This window comes from Grammomys surdaster, unplaced genomic scaffold, assembly GCF_004785775.1.
Source record: "Grammomys surdaster isolate TR1022 unplaced genomic scaffold, NIH_TR_1.0 325, whole genome shotgun sequence".
NCBI lineage: Eukaryota > Metazoa > Chordata > Mammalia > Rodentia > Muridae > Grammomys > Grammomys surdaster.
Window position 1 is genome coordinate 2060985 of NW_021604744.1, and position 21097 is coordinate 2082081.

The window sequence follows — 21097 nt, forward strand, 5'->3', positions numbered from 1 at the left end:
GAAATGAGGTTTGGGAAGATATGGCTTGACTTATCTGCTGCAGGGCTGAAATGGCTCGGGGTGTAAGGGCTCGAGGGGACAAAGGATGGGAGTCTCCTGAGAGGAGTTCATTGAGGGGAACTAGAACCTTGGGAGGAATCTTTAGGTAGGGGTGAACAAAATGGAGGTTCCCGAGCAACTGTTGAAAATCATGTAAAGTCTTAAGGGAGGAAAGCTGAAGCTCAATCTTTGGGGTATGGACCTGTCCCAACTCTAGCTCATACCCCATATAGTAATAAGGATCTTTGATCTGAATCTTTTCAGGGGAAATTTTAAGTCCCTGTGAACTTAGTACCTTTTGAAGTTGTTGAAAACATGAGCGGGCCTGTTGTCTATTAGGGGCTGCAAGCACAATATCATCCATGTAGTGAAGGATGTATATTTGTGGCCAAGCACTTCTGACAGGTTGGATTACATGAGCTATATATTTCTGGGCCAGAGTAGGGCTATTTGTCATGCCCTGAGGGAGGACTCGCCAGTGAAAGCAGTCCATGGGTCCCTGGAAATTAATTTAAGGAAGGCTAAATGCAAAATGATGACAATCATCTGGATGAAGGGGTATGTTGGAAAAGCAATATTTTAAATCAATAATAATTTTAAAGAGGTTTGTTGGGATGGCGGCAGGAGATGGGAGACCAGGCTGCAGGGCTCCCATAGGAATTATAACTTTGTTAACCACATGGAGATCTTGTAAGAGTCTCCACTTGCTGGACTTTTTCTTAATAACAAAAATCAGAGTGTTCTAGGGGGAAGAAGATGGCTCAGTGTGACCAGCTGCCAACTGTTCCTGCACTAACTGTTTTGCAGCAGCCAGTTTCTCTTGAGTTAGTGGCCATTGATCAACTCAGACAGGGGCAGTGTCTGTCCAGGAACTTTTCTCTGCATGAGTCTGGGGAGCAGGTATGACCATGGTCATTAGGGAAAAGGCTGAGGCTGGGATCCCAAGCCTTACTGGTCAGATCTCTGTGTCACAGTCAAAGGTTTTTTTATGCCTTGTGCTTGTTTTCCTAATCCCTGTCCTGGCAGGAATCCCTGGGCCAGCATTTGTTTAGTCACCACTTCGTTGGGGCTGCACATGAAGACATTCATTTGGGAGAGAATATCTCTCCCCCAGAGATTATCTGGTAAATTGGGAATCATGTAGGAGACTATGGTACCTGAATTTCCTTCTTGATCTATCCACCTAAGGGTCTGAGCGCTGACTTGAGGGTTTTTGGAATGCCCAATCCCCTGTAAGTAGGTAGCCAAGTTGGTCAGCGGGCAGGCAGCCTGCCAAAACCTGTCAGAGATGATGGTGGCATCAGTGCCCGAGTCTAATGTTTTTCCATTTAAAGTCAAGGTAAGCATGGGGTGAGTGGACGTAATCTTTTGGGCTCAAAAGGCCTCTGTTATCCCCCTCTGGCCTGGGACCCTGGTGTCTTTATGGTAGCGATTTGTAGTAGAGACCTTGGGAAAGAGCAACAATTGGGCAATGGTCTGTTGTGTCGGTATAAACACAGGACCCCTGTGGTATTTGCAAGGTTTTGATTTCTTTTGCCATTTCTGCCACTTCTGATTTCCATAATACAAAGTCACCTCCAGTGAGTGTGGCTTGAGTGAGCTGAGAAAATTCTTTAGACATGAGCCATCCTTCCATAGAGGATTCAAGGAGTGCCAACATAAAGGGGGCAGTGGGGCCATAATTAAACACTGCAGCTTTAAGCTTTTCCAGAATCTTAAAATCTAACAGTTGATAATGATAACAGGGCAGAGCATCATCAGGCCCCACGCAGGGGCATCCTCGGTCTCCTCTGAGTCAGTTGGGCTCAAGCACATCATCTATTTCTTCCCCTTCTTCACCCGCTCTCTGGCTTTCCTCCAAGTCGGTCCTTGGGGACAGGGAATCTCTAGGGACTGTGGTTCCACTCCTTAGGGAGAGGGGGAAGGCTAGGACCTGCCCCAGCCCACGAGGATTCGATGAGACCCTAGGGAAGGGGGGGTGAAAGAATAAAGAGACAAGACACAAAGACGGAGAGCAAGTCTGGGGTTCTGATCAAGCTCTGAAACTTTAATTTGACTACTTTAATTTAATGATGCAAATATCACAGGTTGTGATTTTCTAGATCCTAAATTTTGTTTCCTTTTAGGCACACCTGTGTTTTCTTTGGAGAGAGAGGAGGCAGCAGAGGGAAGCCAGAGGCTGAAACTTAGTGCCTTTCAGCCTTCTTCCACGTTTCATCTTCTCTTTCACCTTCAACACTAAAATCTTCACCCTGTCCCTGCCCTGGCACATGCTAGGGAACCAGAGAGCCAGGGAGGGCTCTGAAGAAAAACTTGGGTTTAACAAAACCTAAGCTACCCATAGGCCTTGCTAGATCAGGACTGCAGCTCCACCTGGCAAGACACCAGATTTCCTGTTAACATCCACACTAACACCATGTACACTGTGAGCACTCAGACCACACGTACGGTGAATATAGTAACAGCTTACACATTTGCTTACCCTAACCTTTCAATGTGTTTAAATAATACAGACTACTAAAATATCAGCACACGGCTACTTTTTTGCCACCTCTGCTGGACAGAAAGCTCACTCAAATGTAAGACTCAGTGCAGTAGAATATGTTTATTTATAAGATTATTTTCTAGCTTGCGTGGAGAGCCAATTCACACATGTTCTATCATTTCAAGAAATAACTAGATGTTACTTTCCTTTAATTTACAATGTTACGTATTAATTACCATTTTATGTTCAGCTAAGCCATCATTCCTGTTGTTGGTGCCACATGTTCATGTATGATCAGATTCATACAGATATGAGCAGACACAGACTTAATGTCTGGCTGCAGACATTAAGTGCTTGCTGTATACCAGGCCATGTGATAATCTCCGTTTAATAACAACAAAAAATATGTTCATCACCTGTGTTTTTGCAGCTACTTTCTCCAAATTGAAACATTCCTTCCTAGAAGGACAAAAATAGAATCCCAAGACCTAGGATGCTCACAAACTTAGTCTGGAGAGACTTAGAAAGTTACAAGAGTCACAAGGACCCCACCCAAGGAGTCATAAAAGCCTTAACTATTGGGGGAGAGGTGACCCTCCTTGGGAGAGCTGACTCTAGATTGAACAGGAAGCCCTGAAGTTGCAGCTTTCCTCACCAACCAATGCTGAAGTGGGAGGAGCTTGAGGTGGTACAACTGCCTTTGAGTCACCAGTACTCCTGTAACTAACCCCATAAGCTTACAGTCCACTAAACTAAACTTGAGTAGACCATCTCTTTCATGTATCCATCATCAGAGCCTTATATGAGATGAACAGATGTCTGTTCACCTTTCCCCTAGAAAGGTCACACTGCAACAGTGACAACTGGAGGTGCTTACAGGCTGCCTTTCATGCAGGGCTGGAGGAATTTTCTAGAAGGGTTAGGTAACCTCTAATATGATTGTTAAGGGAAAATCAGTGACATTAGTACTGTTTTGATTGGCTGCTATGTTAGTTCCATTATATTTGGTGAGACCTCAAAGAATTTTGGAAATCAGCTCGGTTCTGGCCTTGTTATCTCCTCCTGCTAGGTGTCCCAGGAGCTGACTCAGCTCCAGACTTACCTTCCTAAGTCAGGGCTATCATTGACTAAAGGCCCATTGCCAGTGGCTCCCTCTGAGGAGCCCAACATGCTTCCCGAGGAAATGAAAATTTCTATTCCCAGGGCCTCTCATCACACACACGCACACACACACACACACACACACACACACACCATAGTCGGGGGAAGGGGGAGTGGGGCGTGACTGAGAAGACAGCATGATGATGTGTATGTATAGAAATACCATAGCACAACTCATTTCTTCTTATGCTAACCAAAAATGTTAATTTAAAATAAAACAATAGGGCTGGAGAGCTCATTGGTTAAGAGCTCTCCCAGAGGTTCTGAATTCAATTTCCAGCACCCATGTGGTGGCTCACAACCATCTGTAACTCAGTTTCAAAGGATCTGATGCCCTCCTTTTGGCTGTCACAGACACCAGGTACACAAGGGTACACAGATGAACAAGCAAGGAAATCAACCATACACACAAAAATAAACAAATCCTTGAAAAAACTAAGTCTAGATACAGGGATAGAGAGATGGAGAGATGGCAAGGAAGAGAGAGAGAGAGAGAGAGAGAGAGCAAGTGAGAATATGGTGCTGATGTCAGGACTCGGGCTTTGACAGAAGTGAGGAGACATGAGAGAGAAAGAAAACCACATCTCAACAATCTCTGTAAGGTAAAGGTATAATGGCTATAAAAGCCACTGTAATGTTTTTTATATGCTTCCCCAGGGAATGGCACTATTAGAGAGTGTAACCCTGTTGAAGTAGGTGTGGCCTTGTTGGAGTAGGTGTGTCACTGTGGGTGTGGGCTTTTAAGACCCTCATCCTAGCTGCCTGGAAACCAGTATTCTGCTAGCAACCTTCAGCTGAAGATTTAGAACTCTCAGCTCTGCCTTGTACCATACCTGCCTGGACACTGCTTTGCTCCCACCTTGATGATAATGGACTGAACCTCTGAACCTGTTAGCCAGCCCCAAATTAAATGTAGTCTTTATAAGACTTGCCTTGGTCATGGTGTCTGTTCACAGCAGTAAAACCTTAACTTAGGCACATAAGGGGCTCTTCCCAGAACACTGCCAAGGTTTCCATCTGGACTGTGCCAACACAGAGAAAGAATTAAAGCCATTTTTCAGTCAGTGACCAAGAGCCATCTTCATTTCACATGGAAGGAAGCATGATTGATAGGAAACACCTATTTGTGCCTCTTTCCTTCACATCACCTGGACATTTTCTATTTCTAGTGAACAGAAACTCAGACCCAATCTACGATCAAGGATGCTTTGTAAACACTCTACTTTATCACTGAAATTGTCTTGTTTTGCTCCTAAGAGTTACTGGATTCTGTGGATTTGCATTTATTTCTAAGAGCCAAAGAAATATGAGATTTTAGAGTCTGCAAAGCAGATTCTCAAAATTCATTTAGTTGCTTAGTGATCCTGGACAGCATATCATAAGGCTCAAATGAACGAGAGGCCAGCAGAGCCGATCTGAAAATATTAACCCTACAGAAGTGGAAGAGGTCACTGTGAAAGAGGAGAGCAGGCCTGTTAGCACCAAGAACACTTATTGAGATGAAGATACTGACTGAGCTGGGCATGGCTACAAGCTCCTGTAGATCAGACACTGACAGGGTGAGAGATAAAATAGCTTGTGTGCTAACAACTAGAGGTCTTCAAAAAGAAACACAAATTGACTGTGAAGGCCTATGACCTTAGACATTACAGTATCCATGACCAACTCTAATGGAGTTCGTATAGCCACATAACACTGTTAGGGAGCCTGTGAATTTGAGTCTAGCCTGGTCTACATAGTGAGTTCTAGATAGCCAGGATTACAAAAAGAAACCCATCTTTTTTTTTTTTAATCCACAATGAAAATGGACTTTCTTCCAATTGTAATTGAGCTGGAAGCTTCCTGTGTGTCAGCTAGATTCCATAGTCTCCAAACTGGTGGGAAGAAAACGCATCAACTGTCACCCAACTGTGAACTCTATGAATAATGAGACCAACTTACCAGACAAGATGGCAAAATAGCAGCTCTACTGTTTTGGGTAACCAGCTAAAAGCAGTGTTTTGTGTCTGTGTACATTTATAACAACTTGACTTTATATTCTATTTCTAAATTCAAAGTCAGCTTAGGGAACTGACTTTGGGAACTATCTGTCCATGTAATAGATTTCGTTAAAAACTGGTTTCTTGACATTATCATTGGTTTTCTTAATGTGAGAGGAAGGGCGGGTTCCTCCAAAATTCAGTCCCTGCGGCTGTACAACTAGTTGGTAGAGTCGGAGCCCCGGCTTAGAGATGGACCTGCGAGTGGCTCGGCATTTGGATCAGCAGGCTTGGACCGTCCTCCTGATTCCTTCTCCTCTTCCAGCTAGGAGTAAAAAGCACCCCCGGCCGGGGACTGTGTGGCGCCGGGGTTGTGGGGGTCACAGCAGAAATGAAACCCACCAGGACAGCTCTCCTCACCCCCCCCCAAATCCTTAGTGGTCCCCCGCGCGGAGGCGCAAGGTCCGAGAGCCCTCTCTCTGCTCCGACCTGGTTGAGTCTGCCTGTCTATCTCTCTACCTTTTTCCACCCGCAGACCTGTCTCCCACCTGTATCAGTTCAAGACCAAAAAGAAAAGGAAATGCAGAGACCCGGCGAGAGCGCGGCCCCTACGGGAGGTAGAGGAACAGAGGAAAGAGGAGAACTGAGCAACCCAAGCAGCAATCGAGAGCTGCGAAGGCCCGAGAGTATCTCTGCAGACCCGCGAGCCTTAAATACCCCAGGATGCTCTCGGGTGAGACCGTGCGCGCGCCTGAAGCGCGGACCGCCCCCCTCCCGTAGGAGTCTCCTTATTAGCATAATATATTCACTTATTAGCATAATACATTACTGAGAGTCAAGGAAGAGGAAACATTGACTTCATTCTTCAGCTCTTTCCTAAATCCTCAAACACTCACAAAACAGAGAATCAGGAAAACATATTAGCAACTTAGTACAGAGTAGGAGCCCAGAGCTGAGGGAAAACAGCATCAAAACAAGAGGGGAGGGGAGAGAAAGCGTCCCCAGTCGGTTCATTGGAGAATCTGCTACAAGACGTAGGAAGGGGTGGAAGGATGGATGGGAGCGGAGCCCAAGGTCTCTATTAGCATAACATATGCAAATAGTTACAGCAGCCACTGTGATTGGAGAGGAGCTTGGAGACCTTTCCCCTCCCATCACCGAGTAGCTTCAACGAGTAACTTCAACTTCCTCCTAAGGCCATCCCTCTGGCTTTAACCAGGGACGGGATCGAAGTCTGCAGTGTGGAGTGGCTTATCCTGGCTTAGCCCAGCGCCCCCTCTCTATTTGGGTTAAAAAAATGGAGAAATGGCCTCCTGAAGGGAAGAACGGAAGCAGAACGCTCCAGCTCTGCAGATCTTTGCTCAAAGGATCTCCTCCACCGCAGGAGCTCCGTCCTCCACCTAGCCCTAGTGCTACGTTTTCCCTCCTCCCTCAGTTCGTTCCCACATGCCCAGAGGCAGTGTCTGGTTGACACCTGCAGGGTACCTTCCCCACTTCCCTTCCTTCCTACATGTTGCACATCTCCTTAGAGGTCTGCCAGAGCCTGACATATTCAGAGGCAGATGCTCACAGCTAACCATTGAACTGATCATGGGGTTCCCAATGGAGGAGTTAGAGTGAAGACTGAAGGAGCTGAAAGGGTTTGTGACCCCATGAGGAGAGCAAAAATATCAACCAACCAGAGCCCCCAGGGTCTAAACCACCAGCCTGGGAGCACATAGGGAGGGACCCATGGCTCCAGCTGTATATGCAAGGGAGGATGGTCCCCTCAGGTATAGGTAGGAGAGGAGGTCCTTGGTCCCATGAAGGCTGGACGCCGTATGTGGGGTAATTCGAGGGTGGGGAGGTCGGAGTGGTGGGGGAAGAAGGAGTTCCTGGGAGTGGAGGGGGGAATGGGGTAAGGGGATATCATCTGCAATGTAAATAAAATAACCAAAAAAAAAAAAAGAGTTCTTTCTAGCATTTAAATCAAATGTGCTGTGGAACACCATCCTCTGGGAGATGGCTGTGGCCCTCCGCATCAGAGCAACTGACTACCCACAGGAATGCCTCCCAAGACCAGCCCTGTTGCTGTCTCCCCATAGGAGGGTGCAGTGAATCTTTAGACTTTATCTGAGACTCCAGGCACTCATTTCTGAACTGCTCTCCCAGAGGTCTGCAATTCTACCTTCCTGCTCAGAGTCTCCAGAAGTGCTAGCATATAGAGACAGATCATTAACTGAAGGGGCTTCTGCTTTCGCAGCTATGAGGAAGCCAGCAAGTGCACTATGTATAATATTTTAGAAATGTAAGCTGTTTGGAGGTCACCCGTGCTCTTATAAATAACCAACCCCTTATCCATGCTCTTGTAAGAAATAACAATAAACAGACCGGTTCACCAAGCTGGACTTGGGTGGAATCTATCCTTCGGTCCGTCACTGATACTCTATCTGTATTGAGACATTTAGTCATGTCTACCCAGGTAAAGTCAACACAACACAATGAATATTTAATTACATAGTTACTTTGTTCCATTCCTTGTACCCAATAAAGAATCATTGTGACAGAGGGGAGATAGAATAATTTGAAGTTACTGTGGTTTCATGGGCAGCCAGTTTGAACTGACAGTAAAATGGGACTATGATCTCTTCCAGTGCATAAGCCCCTTTGCACTTTGTGTGTACTTGTGCATGTGTGTGCATGTGTGCGCATGTGTATTGTACAGGTATGTGTACATTTGTGTGATTTCTGTATAGTGGCCCAAGGTTGATGCTGGTGTCCTCCTCAATCTCTCTACTTTATTTATCAGTGAATGGTCTTTCACTGAACCCAGAGCTCGCTCTCCCAGCTAACCTAGCTGGTTCTCTGCCCTGTGGATTCCCTGTGTCCACCTCCCCAGTGCTGGGCTTACAGGTGACTGCTGTGTCTGCCTGGCTCTCACGAGGGATCTCAACTCCGGCTCTTATGCTGGCATGACAATCACTTTTTTACTGAGTCCTTTACAGTTCGTTGCAATGTGTCCTGCACTCCCTGAAGCTGCTGCCACTCCACTGTTATTATCGAAGGGAGAACTTGGGAAGCCATGCTCTGAGCCAGTTTCTGTCTATGGCATAGTAGAAAAACCAGAGGGAATTCAAAAAGAATCACACAGGCAAACCTCAATCTTTTTCCTAGTTTCACCACCTAATAACGCTTGGGTTTCTGTTTTAATTACTAATGACCCTGTGCCTTCTGGCCCCATTAGTCTATTTTTAAACTGTGGAGTCTTTCTTTCTTTCTTTCTTTCTTTCTTTCTTTCTTTCTTTCTTCCTTCCTTCCTTCCTTCCTTCCTTCCTTTCTTTCTTTCTTTCTTTCTTTCTTTCTTTCTTTCTTTCTTTCTTTTTAAATTCATGCCTTTATTATAAACTACAAAAATTTTAGAAAATACAAAAATAATTACACATTGCCAAACAGGATAATTTCTAATTGGCCACATTATAATTCAAGCCAGTTTGTCTGGGTTCTTAATGCTAAGCTTAAACTAAAAGAAGCCATTGGGCTCCCACACTCACTAGAGTTAAATGCTAAGACATTGGCTTAGTAGGCTGTCTATGCCTAGTGGCAGCACCTCTGCCTGTGACCTCTAGACAAATAAAAGGCTCTAGTCAGAAATCTGTACAGTGCTAAGAGTTGTCCTACACACCAAACACCCTAGGACAGGCCTTTAACTAATGCTGTAAATCATTTGGTTCTAAACTAAAGTAAATTTTTTTTTTAAATTGTTTCTTGGATTTGCAGTTCAAATGCAAACAAATAGGACGTATTTTTGCTGAGGTCTCTGAAGTTTCTATCTGGCTATGTTGGATTTTAACTGACTATTTGAAATCATCGTGAATTAGGATCCTTGTCAGTCAGTAGCTGAATACACTTGTCCTTGAGAGAAACCGTAGTGTAAGCACTGGCCTCGGCTAGCCTGGCTGCTCGCTGTGCATCGGATGGCTCAGCTCCTCGGCTCGTGCATCCTGTTACAACTTTTCAGCCAGACTCTCTGTTTCTAATAAAATTAGGGTTCAATCCCTCTTATTAGGTCTATCACCTCTAAGTTTCAAATGCAAGTGTGCTGTGGACGAGCGCCTCCCAGAGAAGAGCCACCAAGCCAGCCTCCATCTGGACTCTCTTGCCCCAGTACATGACAGGGACCTTAAAACTGGTCCTCCACAGCTGTAGGTGTGGTGCCAAGGATCCAAAGGAATAGACCCTAAATACAAGGAGCAGCGGCCTCTGCTGCCAGAAACCGAGACTTCCCAGGCTAGGCCAGGCTGTAAGTAGAAGCAATGCCAAACCCAGCGAAGGAGCTGAAGGGTATGGAGCTAAGGACCCCCCAGCTTTTAACTGTGAGCATATTCTTTTCTACTCACCTCACCCCACCCCACCCTCTCTGTGTATCCTGCAACCTGAAGATTACAGACAGACACAAAGCCCCTCTGTGACAGGAAAGAGCTCAAGGCAGCTTCATGCAGCAAGCATGGCTTCACTTTTGAGGAATGGAGTGGAAGCTCTGAGAGAAACAAGAAATCCCAGTCCAGTTTACTTAAAGTTTTATGACTGGAAACTGTGTGTGTGTGGGGTGGGGAGGGCATATGTGTGTCTCTGTGTATATGGGTAAGTGTGTGTGTGTGTGTGTGTGTGCAAGCAAACATGCATGTCTATGTGTGTAATGTGTAAGTGTATGTCTGTGTGTGTATGTACATTCACATGTGTGCATGTGTAGTAAGTGTATGTGTGTATATGTGCATGTGCATGCACGTGTGTGTATATATGTGTGTATGTGTGTGTGTATATATGTGTGTAAGTGTGTATGTGTATATATGTGTGTAAGTGTGTGTGTTTGAAGGAAGTACTACAAATCAGGGACAAGGCATTCCAGCCTCCCTAAAGATGTGTTCCGAAGCTCCTTCAGTAAGAGGCTTTGTAGCAAGTATTGGTGGGCCATCCATGGTTCAAGTTGGGCTCTGTAATTCTCTATCTTCAGAAAACCTCCCTCTTCAAACAGTCCTAAGGCTAACATATCATATCAGCAACTGATTACACAGGCTCTTTGGAAGGACTCTCAGGCAAGCCAATCTGCTCCAAGGCTCCATCTTTCTCTACCAGGCTGCAATACCTTTTGAAACCACAGTAATATCAGGGGCAGCAGAGGGCTTCTCAACATGACTGCTTCACCCTCACAGAGCAGGACTTATCTTCATAAGAAGCAATGGGAGCTCCTCTGTCACAAGCTTGATTCCGGGAATTTCCTATGGCAGGGAAACATGAATACACTGTGTCAACCACCCATGCTCAGGCCTTCAGAAAGTGTCTTCTACATAGACAGGAGCCGAGGATACCCAACTTCCTGTGTGATAACTTCTACTTCAAATAACTTCCTAGTACAAGTAGGGTACTGTGTCTCTTGCCTTGGAAAATGAAATATCCCTTTTTTGGTTTTGTTTTGGTTCTTGTTGCTTGTTTGTTTGTTTGTTTGTTTGTTTTTTTTTTTTTTTGCGGGGGTTGGGGTTGGGATTTTTGTTTTGTTTTGAGTTTGGTTTTTGTTTTGATTTGTTTTTGTTATGTTTGAGAGGGTTTCTCTGTATAGCCCTGGCTATGTCTTGGAATTCACTCTGTAGACCAGGCTGGCCTCGAACTTACAGAGATATGTCTGCATCTGCCTCCCCAGTCCTGAGATTAAAGGTGTGCACAACCACCCCACTTTTTTCTTTTCTTTTCTTTTTTTAAGTATTCTTTAAATAATAGCTGACTGGTTCTCTAAAGAGAGAGGAACAATCATTGTGAGAAAATATAGAACTAATACTGTATTTTTAGACATTTCTACTTAAAAACAAATGAGGGAAATTATATTTGAGCTATTAAAGTCACAATTAAATGAAAGCATCCCATTATCTGTACGCCTTTCCTTTCTGCTCTTGTCTTCTTTCACTATTTGTAGCACTAGTTGGTCCTGTCCTCTCTAGAAGGAACTAAAGTGAATGGAGTCCACTTAGATCTCAGGACCTCTTAAAGAATGTGTGACAGTCCAGTGCTAAGATGTGCAGTTCATGCCAGTTAACCCCACCCCTGGCATCCTGCTAACTAGTGACCAGTAGAACAAACCTGGTGAGCCAGAAGTAGTTGAATGTCTAATTTGAGGCAAGAGAGATAGAGGCAGGAGGATCATGAGTTCAAGGCCATCCTTAGTGTCATAGGAAGTCTGAGCCCAGCCTTGGCTGTACGAAACTCCACTCCTTAAAGAGCTGGGGACCAAATTTAAAAGGATAAACTTCCCAACTTGCCCTCACCCCATAGATACTATAAAAAAAAATGTCTCTGTGTTAACTATGTAGTTTGCCTTTCCGCCAGTCAATCCAGATTCCTTCAGAATGCAGATGGCAATTTAAGAGTGCTTTGTAAAGATGTCTGATTGGCGGGCACGTGTTGGCGGGTGCGTGGACAGCTGAATGCCACCTACACACTATTCCTACGGGAGGAAGTCACCTGTGGTGAAGCAGTAAACTGCAGAACATCAGTGCTACTGAGTTCCTGCAGGTAAGGATCTCCGCATGCTTCTCTCACCGATGCTCAGCGACAGACACCTCAGAGCAGCCCTGGGATCCCAGGTTCTGTGATGTTAATATTTATTCTCATCTTGGCAGTGTCTAGAACATCTCTGACATGTCTGTGAGGCATAGCTCATTAGGTGGATTGAGGTGAGAAGACCAGCCCTACATACAAGCATCACCTTTCCTTGTGGGTATGGGACTGCAGAGAGCTTTAATCCAATGGGGCTAGAGCATTTGCAGCTCCTAACTTCAGGCTGAGGTGCAGTATGGCCAGCTGCCGCCACGCCACTATGCTTTCTCCACCGTGAAGGACTGTATCCAAAAAACTATGAGAAAAATACCTCTTCTCTCTTAAACTGCTTCTTGTGTTATTTTATTTTTTTATAGCAACAAAAAGAGTAACTTTTGTAAGTTCTAAATAGGAGTTTGAAAGGTACAATAGTAACATTTTAGAACAACTATAATCACAATGCACAGTTTAGAATTAGCTAGAGCAAGAATAGTTTCTAGTATTTTACTTAACCGTATAGAAGGCCATTGACGTGTATAGACTCTGCATACAATTAAATTCAGAGTTTGGGTTTTTTGGTGTTTGTTTGTTTGTTGTTGTCCCGTGTTTAAAATAATAGAGTTTATTTTAAAAATCCAGCTGCTGGTAAGTGTAGTGCTATGCATCTGTGATCCAAGTGAGAGGCTTGCCCAGAGCAAGCCTGAGCTAAACAGTGAATTCTCTGTCTCAAATTAAAAAAAAAGAAATCCAAGTCAATCTTTCCATCCGGATATGTGAACTTGCTACTTCCTGTGTAGCAAGCATTAGGGATGACTGTTGACTAGGGAAGGATAATATTTGCATCATTACTAAAGATGAATATGAGTGCACAGAGCATGGGACTGGAGGAGGCCTTTTACGGGAACTTATCCCAACCACAAGAAGTTTTAAAGCCACTTGGTAAACCCCAAGATAAGTCTAGCGTATCGAAGTTATAACTATGGGTTTCTCTACATTTTTTTGTGGGACTTCCTGATGTCATATGTGTGTGTTCACAAGGTCTCCTGGGTCTCAGAGAGCCTTGAGAAATGAACAAATGAATCCCTGCCCATTGGGATGATGGCTTCACACAGCATCCAGGTAAGAACACAGCCCAGGGACCACTGCTCCCAATCCTGCGTCTCCACACCTCGGTCATAGGACAGAAGAGCAATAGGTAACACACAGAGGGAGCTGAGGTGTGTGTTTCCTGACCCGATGGTGTAACCTGCAGACTTCCTGCCGCATAACCACATTCTGCCTATACATTCGTAAGTCATTTGAAAGAAAAGCAAAGTGGGTGCTTAGGAAAAGGAGAAGCCCTGTCTTTACCCTTGCAATTTTACACCATAGCAAAGAAATCTATTAACTATAATCCAAAAAGCAATCAGAGAAGGCCTTCAGGAAAACACTATTATTGTAATTATCAAAACTTTAGAAATTAATCAAACATAACTGTGTATGGTGGTGCATGCCTGTAATCCCAGCACTTGGGAGGGAGGAGCACTTGAGAGGACCAGGGATTTAAGGAAATCAGCTACCCAGGCAACCGAGGAAGGTCAGGCTGGAGCATATGAGCTCATGTCTCAAAACAAAAAGAAAAGAAAACAAAAAATATTAAGTAAATCAAATGCATTTGACTCTTTCTTTTCTTTAGACAGGGTCTCACTACTACGTAGCCCAGGGTAACCTCCAACTGAGGATCTTCCTGCGGAGGCCTCCTGAGTGTCGAATTACATACATGTTCTTTACATGCCTCTACCAATTGTGTTGAGACAGAGACAAAACACAAAGTGAAAAGTGTCATGATTTATCTAGTACATATTTCCCAATGCCTGCTGCCTAAATTTTTGCTTAAATACTGCTATAAATACCGTTTTAATTCAACTCCTGCTTCAAGACCAAGCACACTGCTCCACCATCTAACTGAAAGGGGAAGAGGTGGGCACTGTGGGCTGCCTTATATGGACCAGCGTCCTGGTGCATCACCGTCTACTGTAAAGGTGTCTAGACCAACAGGAAGCATGTGTCTGATTCTTCCTGAAGCTCTGAGTTGCCTAATTTTCTTTATAAATCTTTATAAAAACAAGGAAAGGTATCCTAAAAGTCAAACTCTACCAAGAATCATCACAGTGGTCTAACCATTCCTCATTCATAACATCTATTACATACTTGAATCTGGTCAACACAGGAGTAAAAATGTCTTATAGAATACCATCACTGAAGCTCTGTTCTGCCTGCCAGAAGAAAGAGAGACAGTCACCCTGTGTCTGCCCATCATGCGTATTGCTTTATGTAAATACTTCTGGCCAGTGCTCACTGTAGGCTGAGCATCTTTGACCAAGGTGGTTACCAGCAGAAGTGATTCAGATTTGGCTTTTAAAAAATTTTAGGTTTTGAAATCCTTCATGGACATGAGGTCTTTTATTTATTTGTCTTTCATAACACACACACACTTTAGAAACATGCCTTTGAGTCTTCCCAAAGCATCCAACTTTTACTGACACAACAAAACTCCTTTTGCATATGCATTTCAGAATATGTATATAATATATATGTGTATATGCATGTGTATGCATGTATGTATATTGAATTTACCAGGTAGGATAATTTTTTCATATGTGGCATTACATTAACCTTTAAAATGTTGCAGATTTTGCAGCATGTAGATTTTGAATTTTCTGATTAGGGTTGTTTATACTGTCTGACAAGAAATTTCAATTCAGCTCTTTGTCAGTCAAAACAGAAGTGAAATCACAAAGCTAGTTACCATAGCAGGAATGGTCTCTCATGGCCCACAGTGCTGAGCCCACCATGACTTTGTTACTTACTGCGTTCCAAGTCAGCACAGAGGAGTAAGGTAAGAGCATGTCCACGTCATCCAGCTCTGCATACACACTCCCATAGGAAGAAGCTGAGCAGATTATAAAATGAGACATAACAGAAACAGAGAAGTCAGCATGGTGATTTAACCACATCCGGTAAACCTGTAAACCCTCGCCGCTCACTCATGTCACTGGACGTTAGCCATTGTGATTTTATCTACAGCTTAAAGTGTTCAGGTGCTCCTTTTACAATGAGAAGAGTAACTTTTTTTTTTCTAAATCATTTTGTACTGCTTGGTACCATGACATGATGCCAGTCATACATTGCCAACCAACATAAAACTGGGCTAAGAAAGATCCATTTTACAGAAATCTTTGTTAATAAGGTTACAGAATCAAAATCTGATCTTTACCTCATTGGTCTCTGCAAACCACAGCTTCTTGCAAAATCCACAAGGGAATGAGATTTCGTTAGCCACTGATTGCAATGAAATTAAAAAAATTTTTTTGACAGAAGCCTTCATTATCAACTTACTGACTTCCCTTAAGCGAAAGGTTGAACATACAGCTCACAGCACAGCACCAGCAACGCTTACCAATTAGAAATTCTTGAATCAGGTCAAATGAATGGCATGCAGAGACACGCTCGGAAATCCACTGAATAATCTTTTAAAAGGAAGGCCACAGAACTCTGTTGGCTTTTAAATCTGTACTGCGTCCCACCAAAGTGGTACAAAATATGTAATATATAATACACAATACATGTATAAAGATGTAATATATAGTGAATGAAGTTTTTAAATTCTACATCTATTTTGTAGTACCCTGAAAACATACCTACTTCTAGCTTAAAAACTAATATAGTCCTGACAGTATTGTAAATAAGATCATTTGTAGATATCTTTTTAACAGAACCCTTTGGGTAGGCTCCAGAAGAACCTTCCTCAACACAATATGCATTTTTTTCAAGCACGGATGGTGTTATGCAAAGTACCCATCAAGAGATCTACTGGACACAGGAGTAATGCACAGCAAAACCATGGAGCTTACAGACACCAGCATTGGGTTAAAGTCCAGTGCAGCCATCACTGTGAATGAACACCTTCACACCACTTACCACGAGGAGGACCTCTGTCCTTCCCTTTCAGTGGACAGAAATCACCTACCACATCAGCAACTTCTTACACAATTTCTATCCCTCCACTCAACTGCTGGAAGAAAGATGTTCTCACCTTTTACTTGATGGCTGAGGGAAAACATGTCTAGCTATAGCTCACTCTCGACAGGATGCTTTATTCTAAATCTACTGTGCCAGTTGTACTTATTTTTACATAGGCAGTTTAATCAAAATGTCTACAAACAAGTTCAATGCAGATTGCATCAGTAAAAGTGGCATATTGTGGCAAGAGTCAAAAATCATGTTTCTATGACATGACAAGACGAGAGCTGGATTCTGAAACACTAAATGGCGAGATGTAGAAGAAAGGACTGTAGAGAGTGGGTAAAGGCAAGTCTACACTCTTCTCTACACTACTGATCTCCTTAGAGATAAGATGTTTACAGGCTGAGGAGATGGCCCAGTGGGTGAGTGATTCCATGCAAGCATGAGGACCTGATCCCTAGAACCCACATAAAAATGAGGGTGCAGCATATGCCTATAACCCCAATGCTGGACAGAGGCAAGAGGCACTGGCTGGCCAACTGGCCAGCCGAGCACAGAAAAAAAAGCTCCAGGTTTAGAGAGACCCTGTCTCAAAAATTAAGGTGGAGAATGCCTGAAGACACACAATGTGCATAGATGTGCATGCACACACATGCGTGTACACCCATGAAGACACATGTGAATGTGCATCCACATGCACAAACCTTTCCAGAAGGACAGGAAATCAGAGAGTATTGATTTTATGGAAGAAAAATGACAGAAGTTTAGTTAGCTCATTCACAAAGAACAGGCCTTGGTCTGTACTAAAGTTAGGCAAATAAATGTATCTTTTTATGTTTCCTTTAAGTGTACTTTTTTCAACTAACTAGTCACCCACTAATCCCAGTCATCACTGATTGATAAAAGAAGTTTCTTGACTTGTTAGAATTGCTTCAGAAAGTAAGTGACAAAATAGTGCTTTATACGTGGCAGGGTGCAGTACAAAGTAAGCTATCTTATTAAAAATGTAATAAATATTTGCCACAAGATCTTAGAACTTTGGTGTTTGTTTCTTCAGAGAAGGTTGGGACAGGAATTAATTCTATAATCCAAGATATCATCACACTTACTGTGTAACCCAGGCTAGCCTTGAACTCATAGAAATCTCCTGTCTTAGCATTTGGGATTGCAGATCTGAGGCACTATACCTGGCCTGCTTGGCCCTTTTGGTAATGCATTATACCAGATACAAACAGGAAGAGGGGAGCAGGTCATCTGAGAAACTCATTATTTTCTGAGCGTGTCCTTGGAACACTAGTTCACAGCATGGAGAAGCCAAATAGAGTACTGAGTTTGGGGGCTCACACCTGAAATCTCAGCACTTGGGGAGACCAATGTGAAGTGCTTCAACTGTAAGGCCAGTGTGAGCCACAGAGTGAGAACTAGACCAGCCTGGATTACAGAGAAAAACCTCATCTCCGAAAAACAGAGAAAGGAAGAGAGAGCAGAGGAATTAGTTGCTCTTTATCTTCAGGAGATACATTTCAAAACAGCACAAACCTTAGCAACACTGACCAGACAGTATTTCTTTTCCCATTAAGTCAAGAACTTTCAACTTCTCATTTAAAGGAAGCCCCAAGAAAGACTATACTCAACAACACTGTTCAGAGCAAAGCCTAACTTCTGCGTGTTTTGAAGCACTAAGTAAGCACACTTGGTGTCATCTGTTGCCAGTTTTTAAATTCGAGCAAGCAATTGTCTCACCTGTTCTTCCCGGAAACCTGTGTCTCGACCACAGGACAGTGCACAGTGCAGTGCAGCCTTTATCTCACAGTCTAGATGGGTGTTCCATAGGAACCACATCAAGTATGACTGGTTAAGGGTTGCTCTGTAGACCTTTCCAGAGTAGCAGTCCAGAATCAGGGACCCTGGCGGGGACTGCAAAGGACTTGAAGGTAGCACAGCAGCCATTTTGTTGTTTCCTAGCAAACAGAAAAAACAAAACAAAAAAACCAAAAAAGCAGATCACTAAATAAAAGATTGCACCTAGACAGTTACTCAAGTAAGCAAGCAAGACTGTGTCTCTGAGACAGAAGCTACAACCTTTCCTGTCAGAAACAGACTGTGGCAGATCAAGTCTGGATGCTGAATGTTAAGAAAATGAAGGAAATGGCCAGGGGAGTAAACAGCCACAAAGTAGCCTGTAGGAAGAAAGAGAGACTGGAGTCATCCACCATCCACCTGTGATACAATCTATTCCGGTGCAGAGAAACCCCAGGACAACATGCTTTTTTTTGAATATTACAAGGCAGCATATTTGTTTCCTTGTTACCAGTAGCACATGGTGAGACCCACGGGAGTATTTTCACCTTAGAATCCAGATCTGATTGGCTCTGTGTGTACCTCACACTCTTTGTACACTTAAGACATGGCTGTCTTGTTTATACCTATAGTTTTGTTTCTGAGTCAACAGTAGCTTTATATGAATCTAAGTGATCTGGAAGGAAATTAGAATAAAACTATTCTAACAGGAATGACTCCTCAGTGTGATAAGCTAGGGATAGTACGTAATAGGAATTTTCTTCATCTTTTCGATGGCTTGAGGAAGCTATGAAATGTGTTTCCCATGTGGGCCCACTCATCATCGTCATTTTGTTTAGGAAAGTTTAAGACTAGTATTTATCAAGAGCATGTCTCTGGGAGCCTTGACACTGTGCAGTTGTTGGTGGTTTTCTTATGACCCTAGTACCTAGAGTTGGCACCTTCACAGTTTCTACACACTATGCATATTTGCATAATCAGAACGTTTATACTCAAATTGAGACAAACTATAATAACAGGCTCCTAGGATCTCAGAAAAACAGAGTACTGAATTTCATAAAAGAAACTTCCTTTTTTTTTTTTTTTTCAGTCAGCTAGCTGGGCTCCTCTCCTTAAGAGGCACATGATAGTCCCTGCTGTAGCAGGCACTCATGGAAAGGGGAGGATAAAACTCCAACCAATCAACGTGTCCTTTCAGAAGACAATAATAAATAGCATTAAAAAATGTAATGCAAAGACTTGCAAGCTCTTATCATTGCGGCAACACTACTGTAGCAAATGAAAGAAATTATTTAGAGGGACCTACTAGAAAGGTATGGGTATCCAATTGTGATGGTTTGTATATGCCTGTCCCAGGGAGTGGCACTATTAGGAGGTATGGCCTTGTTGGAGTAGATGCAGCAATGTGGGTATGGGCTTTAAAACCCCCATCATAGCTTCCTGGAAGCCTGTATTCTGCTAGCAGCCTTCAGATGAAGATATAGAACTCTCTGCTCTTCCTGCACTGTGCTGGATGCTGGCATGTTCCTGCCTTGATGATAATGAAATGAATCGCTGAACCTGTAAGCCAGCCCCAGTTAAATGTTGTCCTTATAAGAGTTGACTTGGTTGTGGTTTCTGTTCACAGTAGTAAAACCCTAACTAAGATACCAATAATCTATGTTAACACCCCTCATGACTAATCAGTGTGTTGTGGTAGTGTGATGTCTCAGGACATTAGAAAATATACTAAGGTCGTGTAAGGTGACACATTGTTGGGATAGGGTAGGAGAGTCCTACTAACATTTGTTTAGTGAACTCTAGGGTTTTCTATCCCATAGTGTGCAGGACAGTGCCATAAAAATAATTAGTGTTTTAGCTAAAACATCAGTAGTTACCTGTGTCAGGGTCAGTGAAGGCCGCTATTCCTGCTGGTGACTCTGTGACTGTGACTCTGTCAAATTAGAAAAGATCCTACCACATTTAGTTACCTGTGTGTGTGTGTGTGTGTGTTGAAAACAACTTGTGGGGTTTTCCACCTGGGACTGAACGTGGCTCAGGCTTGTGCTCCACAGCCCTCACCCACAGAGCCCTCTGGCCTGCCCTAAATTAACTTTTCATGAAGAGAATCTGTTGCAAGTGTGATTAGGACCTTGAGATGAGGAGAGAATCCTGGATTATCCTGGTAGACTCGGTGTGGTTACTAAGTGTTGCTAAGAGGAGGGGAGAGGGGAACTGGCCTGCAGAGGGTGACCACACAGTGACAAAGCAACCTGAATGATAAGATTAGTCTCAAAGGCCAGAGGAGGCAGGAAGGAAGTTCTTCCTCAGACACCACAGAAGGAACAGGTCCAGCCCTCAACTGGTTTCAGTTTCCTCAGCACCCCTCCCCCTTTCCAGCCTGGGATCAGAATGCCTGTGCTGCTTTAAACCCTGCCTGTGTGGTCATCTGTTACACAGAGACGGAAACCGACAGGGCATCTCTAAGGAGAGACACTGAAAGGAACCTTCCTCAGCCTCCACTTCAATGTTTGGGAGATGGGACAGTCATCCTCGGGCAGACCGGCTGTGAGGATCAAAAATAAGCAAACTTTGTAACATACGTTATTTACTAAACAGTGGCTTTTATTCATGGGCTTGCCTGACAGACGTAGATGCTGTTGTGTGACTGTTTTCCCCTCCACACCAAAACATGCCTCAGGGAGGGAAGGGCAGAGGCGCTCTCATGTTCCTATAGGAAATCCCAGTAAACACACTGGTTTACCAAGATGGAATAATTTGTTTGGTGTGCTGTTGCCCTATCTGGAGTAAATAGGGATTTATGTGTTTCCCCAGGAAAAGTAGTGCTAGATTAAAGTCTCTGTATTTCAACCAGTGCAAATCCTTTTCATCAGGGTAATAATAAATGGAAATTATAAGCAATGGATAGCAAAACATACTTCTCAAAAAAGTAAATGTTACCATGAAGATTCTCTCAAGAACAGTTTAAATCTTGGATACAGCTTTATAGCTGCTAATAAATCATGCTCAAGAAGGGAAGATAGCTGTGTGAGACAGGCTGTTTTTACAAGCTCTGGACTGAGTC

The 21097-nt window shown here is 43.5% G+C and overlaps 1 protein-coding gene across 1 annotated transcript in view; it reads right to left on the reverse strand.

Moving 5' to 3' along the window:
* Window positions 1-10847: 10847 nt before the first annotated feature.
* Gsap (gamma-secretase activating protein) overlaps window positions 10848-21097 on the reverse strand; it is a 56273-nt gene continuing 46023 nt past the window's right edge. Inside the window, 4 exon segments of the mRNA XM_028778150.1 lie at window positions 10848-10919; window positions 15078-15160; window positions 15668-15737; window positions 17977-18194. Coding sequence (XP_028633983.1) covers window positions 10848-10919; window positions 15078-15160; window positions 15668-15737; window positions 17977-18194 — 443 coding nt within the window.